This window comes from Parasteatoda tepidariorum, chromosome 3, assembly GCF_982258835.1.
Source record: "Parasteatoda tepidariorum strain Cologne lab strain chromosome 3, Ptep-v5.0, whole genome shotgun sequence".
NCBI classification, from domain to species: domain Eukaryota; kingdom Metazoa; phylum Arthropoda; class Arachnida; order Araneae; family Theridiidae; genus Parasteatoda; species Parasteatoda tepidariorum.
The window spans coordinates 97,001,162-97,017,593 of record NC_141757.1 but is presented as its reverse complement, the minus strand read 5'-3'; the positions used below and the strand labels follow the sequence as shown (position 1 = coordinate 97,017,593).

General features: G+C 26.6%; 1 protein-coding gene across 5 annotated transcripts in view; it reads right to left on the bottom strand.

The window, feature by feature from the left end:
• The window catches only part of alpha-Cat (catenin alpha), a 29,870-nt gene that overhangs the window by 3,252 nt on the left and 10,186 nt on the right, over positions 1–16,432 (bottom strand). For 3 of the 5 annotated variants that reach the window (XM_043055773.2, XM_043055770.3, XM_043055771.3), the window contains 15 exons: positions 15,382–15,564; positions 13,948–14,151; positions 12,484–12,717; positions 12,161–12,253; positions 11,093–11,249; positions 9,228–9,428; positions 6,348–6,499; positions 6,200–6,269; positions 6,062–6,120; positions 5,664–5,845; positions 4,183–4,288; positions 3,968–4,102; positions 3,462–3,554; positions 1,820–1,843; positions 1,194–1,208 (listed from right to left, as the gene is read on the bottom strand). In XM_043055773.2, coding sequence (XP_042911707.1) covers positions 1,194–1,208; positions 1,820–1,843; positions 3,462–3,554; positions 3,968–4,102; positions 4,183–4,288; positions 5,664–5,845; positions 6,062–6,120; positions 6,200–6,269; positions 6,348–6,499; positions 9,228–9,428; positions 11,093–11,249; positions 12,161–12,253; positions 12,484–12,717; positions 13,948–14,151; positions 15,382–15,564 — 1,908 coding nt within the window. The remainder of the gene's footprint in view (positions 1–1,193; positions 1,209–1,819; positions 1,844–3,461; positions 3,555–3,967; positions 4,103–4,182; positions 4,289–5,663; positions 5,846–6,061; positions 6,121–6,199; positions 6,270–6,347; positions 6,500–9,227; positions 9,429–11,092; positions 11,250–12,160; positions 12,254–12,483; positions 12,718–13,947; positions 14,152–15,381; positions 15,565–16,432) is intronic. The other 2 variants (XM_043055775.3, XM_043055772.2) reach the window with 1 other exon arrangement.

The window sequence follows — 16,432 nt, the reverse complement described above, 5'->3', positions numbered from 1 at the left end:
ATTTTCTTAAAAATTTATCAGTGAATTTACATATTTTTTGTACTAAATTATCAAATTAAAAAAGATAAAAATTCCAAAAAGAAAAATTCAAATCACTAAAAGAGCATTATACAGCTGAAACTGAAATTTTTTTAAATTACATATAATCTAAAAATTTAATGAAAAAAAAGGAGTAATTTCTATATACTAGGAGGCTCCGCCCCCTGCTCGCTAACGCTTGCCAACCCCCGAGAATTGCTACGCAATCCTATGTGGTTCACGCCGTCAACCATGTCTCGCTGCGCTCGCTCGCCAATGAACACAATGTTCTAGCACAAAGACATAATATATTATCATCAAAGACATAGTATTTTATCATCAAAGACATAGTATTGTACTTATGTAGAAGATTTCTACCAATGTTCTTATTGGCTTTTAAAAAAGTATATTAGCTATTTAGATTGTACATGGTGAAAAAATCAAAACATTAGCTAAATAAGAAACATATTAGCAAAATAAATTATCAAATATTGCTTCACTAATATTCTGCATTTTAAAGCGTGAAAATTCAATGCATAAATAAACGCGAAATATAAAAAAATTCAATGCATTCAATACAAACACTTAAACGTTTTTTAGACATTTAGGTAGCTCCAAGTAGAAAAATATCAATTCAACAGCAGCCTTTTAAAGCATTCTCACTTCAATTAATTAATTAATTCCTAATTGAGTTTAAATTAAATATTGTCTTGTTTTTAGTGCATGAATCTGAATTGAACAACCTGATAATGCTCACTCTGGTTATTGTTATCTGGTTGCTCACTACGTGCTCTTGCGCGCCGAATGCAATCAATTAAAAATGAAAACTGTTGCCAGCGCAAGAAAAGAAATATCATCGGTTTTATTGATACATACATACGTACGTATTAGCGTTATATATATATATATATATATATATATATATATATATATATATATATATATATATATATATATATATGTGTGTGTGTGTGTGTGTGTGTGTGTGTATCATACAGTGAAAACAATTTTTTACTTTCTAGAAAAAATATTTTTTTCTGAGACATGAAAATATTTTCATGTTTATCATGACAAATAATACTTAAATAGGTATGACCAAGTCATACTTATTTAAGGATATTATTAGATCAAAAGTTATATCATTTAAACAATTGCAAGAATGAAATATTTTATACCTTTCCTTGGGCCGTCTAGAAAGAGTAATAAAAATCATTTATTTATCACACTCTCAGGTATCAAAAATATAATTTAACTTTCACAAAAAATTATGAATATATTATTGAATTAAAATGTAAAAAAATTTTGATATGCATTCTGCCATGCAATTGAGAGAAAAAAAAAACAAGTGCTTCACAGTTGATTCTGAGAAAAGTGGTTTTACAACTATCTTCCTTCTATTGCTAATGCTATGAATGTCAAAAACTGATAAAATAAAATTTAGTTATGGAATACATATATATTTTTTTGCAATATGTAACCCACCACACAAAAAGGCCAAATATATAAAAATCTTAACTTTGAATTTTTTGTCGCTTACATTGATTTTTCAAGCAGTATTGACATATTAAAAAAATTATTTTATAATTAAAAAAGCTACAATTTATATGGAAAATTGGTTAATTCGGGTTGAATGAATTCTTGTTTCTTTTGAAAATTTATACATTTCATTATGAGATAAATCATGTAGCCAAATTTTACAAAAATAAATAAAAATATTGTCTGAATAAAAGAATGTCACAAATTGTGGTGATTTAAAATAAATTTAGATACATAAGTGTACTTTTTAAATAAAGATACTTACAGCTACTTGAACACTTCTTGGATACTAAAAAATAAAACAAAAAATTAATATGCAGTTCATAAAAAAATAATTATGAAACAAAAATTAAAAGATTTGCATCAAAACTTTACTCTACTCTTCTAATGCATTTAAATTAGTTTGAAATAAATTAATTTAGTTAACATTAGTACATTCAAAAACTATGAGCATAAGTTATGTACTTTATCAGTCTATGTGAATAAACAGTTTTAATATTCTTTAAATAAAATAAATAACACATAATCTATAGTCCTAACACTTATTTTAATGATTCAGGTTTTAGAAAGGGTGTTAAAACAAATACAATCATAATTGACTAATTATATTACTTTAAATTGATTAAAGTATAGGTAAGCAATTATAAATTCCAAGAGAGCTGAAAGCATAGAGAGCTTGCTTTCCTATGAAGAGATTGTTAATTCAATAGTATGAAACCTAACCAAGGCTGGTCAATTTATATACTGTTTATAATTAACACCAAACACACAGCTGACATAAAATATCTTCAGTGAAAGACATATCAATAGTTAGAAAAGACTCTAGCCATCAGACTAACAATGAAAGGTTTTACACAAAAAGCCTCACACAAAAGTATGCTAATGCTTTATTCTGATGATTTCTTGTTTTCATTTTTATACCAATTTTGAATAAAATTACTTGTTCAATTTTTTTTTTTTTAAGATTGCATAAAAATAATTCTATTGTTAAGCTTGAATTAAATATTATTTTGGTTTGATGTAACAAAAATTGTGGAACAAGCAATGACGCTTATAATTTTAATCAATTTGACCTGTAACCCATCGCTTGTGCTTTCAGTGAGGCTAATACTGAAACATATTTCAAAATCGAATTAGAGAATTATAAAGTTAACCAAAGTCAAACAAATTAACAAATTTAAATCCAAAGAAAGTCAAAGTTAAATCTAAGGAAAATACGTTAATATAAATAAGTTAATTCAAAAATATATTCAAAACTTCTATATGCAACGAGTTTAAAGTAAGAGAAAAGTGAAATATATAAAATTTCCCAAATAATAAATTTTAAATTTTTTATGAGCACTTTCATCCATAATTTATTAAGAAACTACTACATATCCCAACACCATTGAAATAACCTAAGTACTCTTTACCTTTCACTGCGAGGGGAGAGTTATAAGGTACACAGTGGGAACTTATGCTACAGAATGTAAAATTGATCACTGTAAACCTCATATGAATTGGTTAAAGACAGGCTATAAAATTATTAGAGTATTAGAATTTTTTTTTTTTTTCAATACAAAAAGATTTTTAATTGTTGTTTCTTAGAAAAAGGGAGCAGTGGTTTAAGTGTTGTGGCATAAAGAAAATTTTTGAATTCATAATGCACTGAATTCATAGAAAATGAAAAATCTTGTAATCTTTCAAAATTCTATAGAGAAAATTAAGGTGAAATTTTTTATATCTATGAAGTAACAATAGAGCTTTCAACAAAAAACGATTTAAAGAGAAATCCTAGCATATTTTGAATTTCAGCACAATTTTAACTGCACGTTTTCAACCAAATGATAACTTTTTCATATAGTTAATAGAAATCTTTACAGTTTACTTGCCACTTTAATGTATAAAAAAAGGAGAGAAAATAATACCTTTGTAGAAGCAACATATGAGGCTTTAACAGTAAGGACGACAGCATTCATTAAGTTCTTAGCAGCTTGAATCAATGAAGTGGCACTATCAAGCTATTAAAAATAAAAAAATAATTGAATCATACAATTTCACTAGAAAATTAATTAGTATTAAACAAAGAAACATTAATGAAATGTAGATGTTGATGAAACATACTTTTTCCATAAAAGAACATAAACTTATTCAACAATAATGATTATATTAAAAAATGAAGTTTTCTACATGATAGGTCGTATGCTAAAAATAATTTAATTTGATAATTATAAGGAATAAGCAAAAATATTTTAGCTTTAATAGTCGTTAGGTTTGAAAGTTAAACGTTTAAACATAAACAATCGCTAATATTTTGTATTATTCATATGTAAATAACTATTAAAAGTGGGAGAACTAGAGTATTAATAAAAATAGTCAAATAAGATAGAGTGGGATTAATATAAAAAAATATAATAAAAATTAATTCACTTACACCAGAAACAATAAGGCTACCAGATATATTTTGAACATCTGCTTTAACTTTACTCGTAATGTTCAATTGGTGACAATATAAAGCTATTCTTTGCAAATAGGCCAATAAATCTTTTTTAGTACTTGATTCTGGGCACTGTAAAAATTAAGAAAAAAATTTAGCCATAAGCCATAATATATAATTTTGAAAATTAGAGGCTATAAAGTGAATGTTACCTGGTCAGCAATTTGTCTAGCCAGCTTATCTAATTTTGTACCATATTCGGATATTTTTTTAGCAGCATTTATTACATCCATGGTAGTCTTTAGAGGACCTTTTCCCCTAAATTAAGAAGAAAAAAAAATGTTATATTTAATATTTATCATAATAATTTTCACAAAAGGTTACTAGTCTTAAAACCTAAAAACTCTACTTTTTTTTTTACATACACTATGTCATAAAGAATATCAATTTTAGTCTTAAAATGATTATAAATATCCTCACTTTTTTACCTATAAAATGTACATTTAATTTTGCTAACCTGATAAATGTTTTTTAATTGATTTTTTGTTGCCTTTAAGCAATTAACTTTAGTTTCCTAGTCGCCTGATTTGCTCTCTTTAAATTTTTAATTATAACGTATAAATTTTAGATATTTCAACAAAAATTTTAGAATAAATAATAATTAATAAATAAGAAAACTATACTTAAAGATGAAAAAAAAAATACTGCTAACAGTTTTGTCAAGGTATTTGAAGTAAATTTAAACGTAACACACCATAGTAAGTATACCATTTAGTTTCTCCATCAAATTTTAGTTCTTAAGAAATTTAAAGTATAAAAGTTAATTAAAAAAATTTCAAAAGTCATTACATTTAAATAACTAAAAAAACAAAATTTTAAATTTAAATAAGTTAAAAAAAAAGGTTATATATAGATGCTTTCTCAATGAAATGATGTTGTTGTAGTTCATTTACGTCGCACTAGAGCTGCACAATGGGCTATTGACGACGGTCTGGGAAACATCCCTGGAGATGATCCGAAGACATGTGATCGCAATTGTGATCCTCCGTAGAGGGGATGGCACCCCCGCTTCGGTAGCCCGACGACCTGCACGCGAAGTCGAGGACTTTACGGTAGAACAGTTTAACGAGGACTAATACCGCAGACTGATCCAAGTGGTCACCCACCCGCACACTGACCGCAGCCAGTGATGCTTGACTTCGGTGATCTGCTGGGAACCGTGCCTTAACGATCAGTCCACTGTGGGACCTCAATGAAATGAAAACTACTTAGACCCCTTAACAGAAGATTATCAGTTTTACTTGAAATAATAGATTACCTAACATTAATTCTGATTTTTTACAGAAATGTTTAGTAAATGTTCTAAAGTGTATCTTTTAAATTAGTATTTTATAGAATCAAAAATAGGAGAAGTAAAAATAGTCATATTACAGAAATACGATGTACAAAATTACTTTTTCACTCTAATTAATTAAAAAATGCTATTAGAGATAAATTTTAATGTCAAAATAAAAAAAATTATTGATCGATACTTCATTTTGAAATAAAGATACTTAAGCTTTTTTTTCCTTTCAAACAAAATAACTGCTTCCCTTTGCTGAATCAGTAGTTTAATAGTTCATTATATATTTTTGATATCTAAAATAAAAATTGATACCAGTGATAGTTTATTACAAAGAATGTTTTTTTTAACCTTGTAAAATCTGTCATTTCCATCATAATCATACACATTTGTTTTGCTAAAACAATAACATCATTTCCAGTATCATCCCACTTGGCAACTTCTCGATCGAATTTACTCTTTTCAGTACGGAAATTTTCAACTTGAGCAGCAATCTTCTGCTTGTCTTCTTCAGATATATAACGATAAGCATCCTAATAACATGAATGACATACGATTAACCATTATTTTTAAATAGAAAAACATATTTTCCATTATTAATTTAAAAAGATTTAATAAACCTTTATATATTTTATAAGAATATTTAGAGATTAATTTGAAAAATATAGTTTTAAAATTGACTAACTGCTTTTAAGTTGCATTTTTTTTATTAAATTATCATTGTTAAAAAATGAAACAATCATACATACTCTTGTGTTGTTAATGCCACTAATTTCAGGATACTCATCGAAATCGGTATGAGCGCTAGCTGTAATGAGAAGAATTCAAATTTAAAAATGCAATGTCGTACAAAAACAAATATTTTTATGAGAAAGCAATATTCTTACATTTGCTTTTTGTTTCTGAAGTGTTAGCTTCAAACTCAATTTCAGTCTCTGAATCCAATTCTTCAGCTGTCTATAAAATCAGAATTATTAATTAAAACTAGATATTAAAATTTTTGCACAATTTTACAAAAAAAAAATAATAACTTACTCTATTCATCAAAACAGCTCTTCTAATATCCCTAACTCCATCATAGACAAGACGAGATGCATCGATAAATTCATTTTCATCAACTTCTTTTGAGGGATTAGAGCTTAAAGCCTCCACTGCCACTTCAACGCGTGAAGCAAAGTTAGGCATTACTATAAAAATTAAATAATCCTATTATTTAATTTCTAACAGATGAATGAATTATTAATATTTACAAGATTTTTTTTCTACATAAAATTAGACCTTCTATAAAATCTGATTGCAATTTTTCATATGAAATTATAGCTTGTATGTCAGAATCAGTGCTTAGTATAGATTACAGAATCTTACAAGTACTACTGGTAGTAAGTTACCAAGAAACTGATATTATTTTGATATCCAATGGTTAAATAATAAAATCTTAAGGCACAATTAAATTATATGATCTTGATAGCTCATGAAATTTTCACCAGTTATAAGTTTATTTTAAAGGATTTATTGCAATGAACGAAGTTTACCATTTTCTAGTTTAAAATAATTTTTCTCCTTAAAGCGTTTCATCCCTTTTGATTGATAACAAGATAATTGTTACAAACAGATTAAGTATAAATTAAGAATTCTATACTAAGAACAAAATTAAGGATATGATTTAATAACCAAATACAGAACTAACTTAAAATACTCTTGAACTTCAAAAATAATTTTCTTTCACATTTCTAAAAAAATTTATAAATTTACCATGGTTATATCAAAAAAACTTTTTTGAAAATCTTAAAGTGTCAAAATATTTTAAGATCAATTCAAGTTTTGTATTCCCCCGAGCATTTCAAGTATTTAAAAATTTATTACAATCCAAATTTTTAATTTGTATTATTTCCTTGGTTTTTGGAGAGAAAAAAAGAAAGAGGGAGATGTGAAGTATTTTAATAATAGTAGTGCTTTTTTTCTTTTTAGGGAAGGAGGGTAGTAATTAATCAATTCAATATTAAAATCTCAATTCTCATCTCAAATACCTTCTATATCAAAGGAATGTGTTTCTTATCTTACTGTAAGATGTGTGATGATATTAACTTTAAAAATTCAATAAAATAGTAAAATGTTGTTCATTGTAACTAACATTCCCTATGTCTGAATTTCTTCAAGCCTTCTGTGACAAATTTCCCTAGCGTTAATATTTTTAAGGTACTTTTAATTCTAACAATTACTAATTTAAAGTAACAGAAACGTTGTGTTTACAGAAAAAAGTACAGAATAAAAATTTTTTAGTTGTAAAAGTAATATTTTTTAATTCTAATATTATAAGCGCTTTCTTGCATTTTGTAGGCGGAAAAATGCACTAATTATGTCCTCTTTCGAATTTTGTATATCATTGCAAAAATTTGAATTCATAAATAAATTAAACGATAATAAATTGAAATTCGTACATAAATTTTAAAAAATCATAAAATCCATGCAGTACTTCAAAATAAAGATTGATGACGGAATCACATGAATAGGACTCTATAAAAAAGAGATACTCAAATAAGTGTGTAAAACACGTTCTTTAAAGAAAAAGAAAGAACATAATTTCTAGAGCGAACTATTTTTTAAGCTTTCGCGATTTTTGAATTTTTTATTTTATATCATCAATTTGAAATTCTAGCCAGTCGTTACGGACTTTTTTTTCAAATCCCAAATGAGAATAGAAAGAAAAAAAAAAAAAAAAATCAAATATTTTCTTTCCTCTTTGATGCGCAAAAAAGACATCTTTAAAAAAAAAAAATTTTTCTCCAAAAATTATGCAGAGAGGAAAACTAAAATCCCCCACCAAATGAAAAGTCTTTCCGCAAAAACTTTGAAACGTTCTGCGGCAACGTCGCTATGTCGCTGCAATCCTGCCAGGGCGAATTCCGCCATGAAAATTCAGTCAAACCCCTTTTGACTAAATTTTCATTCATCCTAATTAAACACTAGTTTCTAATGAATTTTCTTCTGCTGACTGTACAATGAATTTGACACCTTTTTCAATAGATCGTTGACTCATATTAATTTCAAACAAACAAAAACAAAATTAAGATTACATGTAAAAATTTCCAAAATTCACTTCTTTTGAGAATGGTATTAGACAATATCATTCAAATTAAACTGATGGTACTGTATTAGTCATAGACTAATAGGAATATGCAGCTCTTTAAAAACTGCCAGGGTCATTTATTAAGCTTGTTGTAGTAAACCTTTTAGGCACATTGCAAAGTGATGTCATCAATTAAAGAACCAGATTTTTCAATTACCTTCAGACTTAAATATCTGGATATTAATACTCCACTTTTCTTAAAAATAAATAAATAAATTGTGAGAAATAGTTTTAAACATATCTTTTTCTATAACCTTTATAATACAACAAAATTTATTTTTCTTACGTCAAAATAGAAAGGATTTACAGAGTCCTTTTACCCACTACATATTTATATTTTTGTGAGGAAACAATTGCACTAAAATCAAAAATCTGTAAAGATTGGATTAAGAACTATAAAGCAATCCTATTATTTTAATATCTTGATTATATTTATTCAAATTTTAAAACTGTATAAATATTTAACACCTGGAAAAATTTTTTCTTACAAGACATTGCCTTTCTTAACTTAAAAAAGAATTTTTTTTTAATGCAATGATTTATTATATTCATGTAGAAGAAAAATAAAAAATTATAGTACTACAAAATATTATTTGATAATATTGCATCTTTTCTTTCAATTTTTTCAAAGTTATGATTTTAAGAATTAAAGACAAATAATTATGACATAAGGGATAAAGCAAAGATTTTCAGATAGAATTTTTAACTCTTTTTTGTGCATATTTAAACAGATATCTCTAACAAATATTCTCTTAGCGAAATCATGAAGAAAAATAAAAATAACTTACCTTGATCCCTAAGAACTGCTACAGCTTTTAAAACACCTTCTGTATAGATGCCAGGTTCATAATTATCCATTTCAGCTGCAACAACATTGCAAACTCGAGCAGATCGTCCACGGATGGCCCCGGCAGTTCTGTCTAATGTATCAGCATCACCCTCTTGTAGAGCAAGAACACATTTATTCACATCTTCCAGAATGTGGTTCTCTATAAAATGAAATCATTCGTAAATACGATAATATACTAAGGAAAAAGCTTTACTTATAAAGTATACATCAATCATGAAAATCATGCATACAATGATTAAAATCGGAAAATAACTCAAAGCACTTTACGATATGATTAACTTTTTTGCTAAGGATGCAACTCCAAAAAATTCAAAAATCTGACTACAATAACAATTTTATAACTATCTTTATTATAATGCAGATTTTTTTACTGATATACAGTTTTTTAGAGTGGAGATAAAAAAATAACTTTCTTCCCTTTTTGCAGAAATCAAGTGTTAAAAATGACTAATCAATGCATAATAAATAAATAAAATTCAAATGAATGAATTTTATTAAAATGTTTCATAAAGATTTAAATATAATTTACACTTCAAACAACTAAATTAAATATTTTACATGAAAAGAATTTACAAAAGTAAAAATTAAGAAATTATTAAAATTTTTTTCCTTCCTTTATAGATTCTCAAATTTTTGGGCTTCTCAAATTAAGTTAGAAGAAATGTTCAATTATTATCAACGCTTAATGTCTTAACTTACCTAAACCTCTAAGATGTTAAGTGTTAAGACTAAAACAGCAAAATTTTAATACAATTTTTGTCAACTATTCCATTTCTCAACAAAAAATACAATAACAGAGTTGCTACTCAAATAGAAGAATAAAATTCTCTGTTTATTACCAGACCTTCAAGATATATTAAAAAAAATTCAAATATAATGATACAGTATGCACAGGCAGCACCATGAACTACAAAAAATTAATATTTGCCACTTATAAATTCTGATTTATTTTAATTAATGCCAAAAGGGAATTCCTGCGCAGGAAATGTTGATACAAATATCTCATACTCATCGCTTGTGAAATTTAACCCCCTGACTAATGCAGATTTTGGTTAAAAAAAAATAAATAAAAAACCCTCAGTTTTCAGACAATTCCTAAATTTCCTGATTTTTTTGAAGTAGCAAAGAAACTCTAATAATTATGTCTGGGTTTGTCTTCATTTTATTTCAATGCAACATCCAGATATAGGTAATTAAATGCAAAATATTACATAAAATAACAAAATTGTATGGTTAAATTTTCAAGATAGGGCCCATAAACTGCTGAATAAACTTTGCTTTTTCAGATGTAGGCACTAAACAAAACAGCTGATCAGGTCTAAAATAGTTTTTTATTTACTGATCTAAATTTTTTTAGAATAATTTCAGTTTAAATGTATCAAAACCTCAAAGACTTGTCAGTTTAATACACAAAAAATGTCCTTATAAAAGGTGGATTTACCTACAACATGTCACATAATTCTTGTGCCTACAAACTTATACTGCATAGTAGCAGAAATAATAAAAACTACTCTGGTCATTGATAATAAATATCTTTAGAATTTTAAAATTTTTACTTGGACATACAAACTGAAGCATTATTTAATATTTAAGTAGGAAAATGAAATACAAAACGTTTGAACAGTTAGCAGTTTAAAAATGAATGTAATTGATATAACATAACATAATAAAATTTTCTTACAAATTTATACATACACAAATGTATTTCTGAACACTTTTATTATGAAAAAAATGAATTTAAAAATAAAAAATATTTTTCTTTTTGCAATTAGAATTTAAAAAAAGTTAAAACTTAAACATTACCTGAAACTGCTAAGAAGTCATCGATTGTGGTGATGTCATCCACAGCTTCAGTAAGAATTCGAACTTGATTTTCCCAAGCTTCTTTAAAAGCATCCATATTTTCTTGGGCCACTTTTGAACGTGGACGAGCAGCCAATATACGAGCTGCATTAATTACCTAGTAGAAATTAATGATAATTATAATAACAAATTTATCAAAGTAAAAAAAAAAAAAAAAAAAAAAAAAAAAAAAAAAAAAAAAGAGAAAGAGGTATCAACAGCTTTATTGGAAAGATTTCGATACATAAAATAATAATAAAGTTATTTTCGCTACTCATGTAAACAATTTTAGAATATTGTATAACAGAATTTTAGCATTTTAAAAGATTTCAAACAGAGCTAATAATATGTATTGTTTAAAACATAGATAATAGCATAATTATTCATTGGAGGGAAAAAACTAAAGTTTTGATCATAATGAAAAGGTACTCATATGGAAATTGTAAACATTTAAGAGTTAAGTGACAAATAGAGTTATTTTTGGGGGGGGGGAACATAATAGCATAATGCGAATTCAATAAAATTTCCTAAATTAAAATTTCAATGGGATATGTGACTAAATTTCAAAGAGATAAGCCATAGATTTTCAATGCAACATGATACTAAAACATTTTCCGTAAAACAATCAAATTATTCATTGCACTGAAAGTAAATTTACATTTCAAATTTCCCATATCATATGCTTAAGAAAGTGCTATTTATTTAACTTAATTTTCATGCAGATTCCAAATAGCTAATTGAGAACATTTTTATATCTTATTTATATGATCTTTCACTTACATTTCAGCTATTCATTTTGAACAATTATTTATTCCTAATCCTGAATGCCTCATTGTTAAAAATATTTAAATTAATATTTATAGCAAACAATTAAGTTTCGAATGTTTATCTGTATATATCGTAAATGCATTTCAATTGTCGCTAAAATATTGAGCAATATTTCAATAGAAAAATAGATTTTTAAATTACTGATTTAGATAAACTTATCTGATACTATTTCTTATAAAAGAAACAAATATTAATTCATACCTGAGGACAGAGATTACTAATTTGAGCAGCAGCAAAGCGGACCATCTTAACTCCATCTTCGTTGTTAGACATTGAACATGCCAAATTAGCAACCTAAATAATGTACATATTTAAATATTATAGATTACCCAAAAAAACATAATTATAAATTATTGTGGCAAACATTCAAATATATTTCATTAAATTTTCAACAGCAAAATTACTCTGCAGCAAATAATTTTAAAATTTTATAAAAAAAAAAGTTAACTATATAAAATTATAATATTACTTAAAATAATGCAGTAAAATATTCTGGTGAATGGTTATGTAAAACTATTACTCACTTCCACAAGTTTATTTGCATGTTCTGTGAATACTTGAGAGTATTGTTCAACTTCTCTCTCATTTCCATTTTTAGCAGCTTCTATCAAAACCAAAAGTGGGACGTTTGTTTCGAGGAAAGAGTCTGAAACATGATCAACAACTGCTTTGCGTAATTGGCGTCGTAAATCCTTAGTTTTACGAGTCATATGATCAATAGCTTTATCTAAAGGATCAGACATATCTTTTCTGCCAGCCTAGAAAAATAATGAAAATTAAAATAGAATGATTTGAAAAATTGCTGTTTAATAACAATGTTATTAAAAAGCAAAAACATTGTTTTAAGTGTGTATAATATTCAATTGTTAAAATATACAACATTGAATTTTGCAAAAAAATTTAATTTTATATAATTACACCCCTTTTTTTATTAACACCCTTATTCATCTTTTTTTAAACGTTTATCTCAAATTTTACAATGGAAACATTCTATTATTGAAGCTAATTTGACCTGCATTGCATATTCAAATTCACATAAAATAGCTAAATATTTTGTACATTTTAATTAATTTATTAATTCAGTGTATCAAAAACATTAATGTATAGCACCATAGATCTAAGCACTTTGTGAGCTCACTTATAGGATGTTATGTACTAACTGTGAGATGTAAATTGATATTCTTTTATCAAACAATTTTCAGAAATTTTTCTCTCTCTCCATACATATTATAAACTCAGGGTTGTGTAATAAAAAGGAATGAATTTCTTAACATTTTCAGGATACTTACTTGACACTAAAAATTTATCACAATACTTCAGATAGATTTTTTTTATTCTTGTTTATTTGAACACTTGAAAGTTATCAGACAAGGAAAAAAATAGGCAAAAAAAAAAGTTTAATTTAAATCATCAGGCTGTATTAACATGATCTAGTATTATTTAGTAGAACTTTTTAGAAATTTATAGCTTACTTTTCATGAGAATGATCCACATATAACATCGATGACCTGATTTTCCTTTCTAAAAAAATATTTACTTTTCTTCATTTTATTAGTTCATTTTTTACACGAAACAAAAACAACAGCTAACATCTTATGTCTTTTTACAATAATTGCCAAATTACACCACTAATTTTTTTTGGAGCCTTTCAAATCTCAACTTATTTTTCATTAACAATTTGTTCTAGGTCTAAAAATTTCATTTTTTTTTTCTTCAAGTAGATTCAGATTCAAGAATACAAATTTTGTTTACACAAGCAGACGTTGAAATTCAGACAATCCCATTCCTTTATTGGGAAGAAAATATCAATTGGAGAATGAAATTCAGTTCACTGATCTTTTCTCACGAGTGATTTCAGTTCTCCTTGAAGAGCGTCTCCCATGGTATTAAAAAAAAAAATGTATCAATTGTTGAAATTGGATCAGATTATAAAACAATAAATAAAGTGTAGAAAAGAAATAAAAAAAAGAAAATAATTTGAAACCTACATTCTTCATATACTCTGACAACAAATCTTGCAAAGCTTGACGCACTGCATTACATTCACCGACAATTCGTTCTCTATGTTCATCTCTAGTACATGATGAATCTGCCATCAATGCAGCACCACTTATGATACTTTCAAGTCTTTCTTCCAAAGCAGGGCGTGTACGAACTTCGTTGTAAATCAAGGGATCCATAAGGATTCGTTCCTAAAACATCAAATAATGACTGGATTTTAGGTAAAGATATTTGGGACTGAATAAAAAATGAACATGAAACAATTCTTAGCTACATTAAATTTTTTTTAAAGTGAGTAAGTTTAATAGATTTAAGAATTTTTTAAAAATTTTTACAATTTATACAAACACGGAAACAGAAATTAATATGTCGTAGCATAAATGTATATAATGGGAGTTCGGGAAACATGTTTAAAGTTAATAAGAGAGCGATTTGCTTATTAATAAATATTCAATTATAAGAAAGGGAAGAAAATATCAATAACTTTTGCAATGATTTAAAAGTTACTCATTGTTAATGATGTAACAGGATTATATGAGTGCATATGCATGTCGGGTGCAGACATTCTTAAGTTTTTGCAGAATCTTTCTTAAAATCAATTTATTTGGAAAAATATTAAATATATGTATATAATGTAGAAAAATGGGGGAAAAACATTTAAATAAAGAGAGAAATATAAACAAAGAGAAAACATTGAAGTTTTGAAACAAAATGGAAAACTTTTCAATTTTTGTATTTTCATACCTGCCAACTCTTCCAGATTTTCCGGAAGATTTTATTTTCATATTTAAAGTGGTAGCAATACTCAGGTTATTCCAATTAACTTTTTGAATTATAATGATAATTATAAATGAGTTTAATCACCACTACATATAAATAATTATAATAATTATATGAAAGCATAATAATCCTTGAGGAAGTGCATTTCAACGGGATCAAAATATAAATATATTTTTGAGTCGGATTGTTTTTCGTTTATTGTTTTACAACCACTCTGAAAATCCATTTTCGGAAAGAGTGAAAGTTGGCAGGTATGTATTTTTGGTAATTTTAACAGGATGTTTTTGCTGACATGGGCATGTAATAAAAAATTAATGATTAATGTAATTATTTTTGTAAAAAATAAAAAAATAGAAATTTTTTTTTGAATTTTTATAAAACAAATTTTAAAATTTGTGGATTTCATAAGAAGTAAGTTTCAATATTCCTGAATATAGGTAAGTTTTGGATATTTGGTACGGGTAGGGCCACAAGTCGCAGATTAGTCACAGGCCCCATAGTACCTTAATCCAATGCTGGCTTTCACACACCAAAATTGCAGTTAAATAAATTTGCAGTGCGCATATACAAAGAAAACAATAAATAGAATAGAAATTGAAACTTTAGCTCAAATAGAATAATATATTTTTTAATGTCCTTACATCAAATTCATCTAAAGCTGCAGCTAATTCACCAGGACCATCATATGGAGGTTGTCCTAAAGCGCCACTAGTGGATTTACCTTGAGCAACGTCACTAATGGTATTAACAGCCTCACAGACTTGACGAAATATATAATCACGATTTTCTTTAGCAGCTGACAATTCAGGATGGCGTACATACACCTGAAAGAAATCATAAATAGACGATGTATAAATAAGGAAAAAATAATAAAAAAAAGTAATAATAAATAAAATTTGACATGTTTTTAATAAATACTTTTTTAAAATTAACTCCATTATAACAACTGCTACATGAAGTCTTGTTTGCTTAGACTGAATGTTATTTTAATACCCATTAGAGTCTCCAAACTGAACCGTTTATAGTGATCAAAATTCTGTTTCATCTTTTTTTTTTTTTAAATCTAAGAAAATCACTCTAAAAATAGCTGAGACATTTTTGCACTTTGAAAACTAGCATTTCTTCATTGAGATCAAGTCAATCGATAATAAAAGAATCTGAAGAAAAAAGAAAAAAAAACTATTCAAACCACTATTTCTTTCGATTCAACAGCTCAAAAACACTAAACATCCTGAATTATCTATGAATGAAAGGAGAGTGACAGGATCACCTATTCTTTTTCTAGGAGGTCCTGAGCATAATCTAAGGTAAAAAAAGTTTCTGATGTATTGATTACTTACCATTCTTAAGAATTTGAAGTGCATATTGCACTGTCATTTAGAAATCAGTTCAATCAAATAATCAGTTATCAATTTTTGCATAAACATTACCATTCAAAATTTCTTTTTAAGCAATTCAATATAGTCATCAATCCTATTTTTCTGGTTTGAAAATTGTATTCACTTTTTTTGTGAAGTGTTGTAAGAGGTGGTTTACTTTGGAGTTAAACCACCAAAATATAACACTTGATATTATTTATGCTTAGTTCTCTGGACATATGTTATTTAACGAAAATGGCTATAACCAGTGTAAAGGTATATGCTTATAATGGAAATTGAAAACTTCAAAGGAATTGTATAAAAAAATAACAGC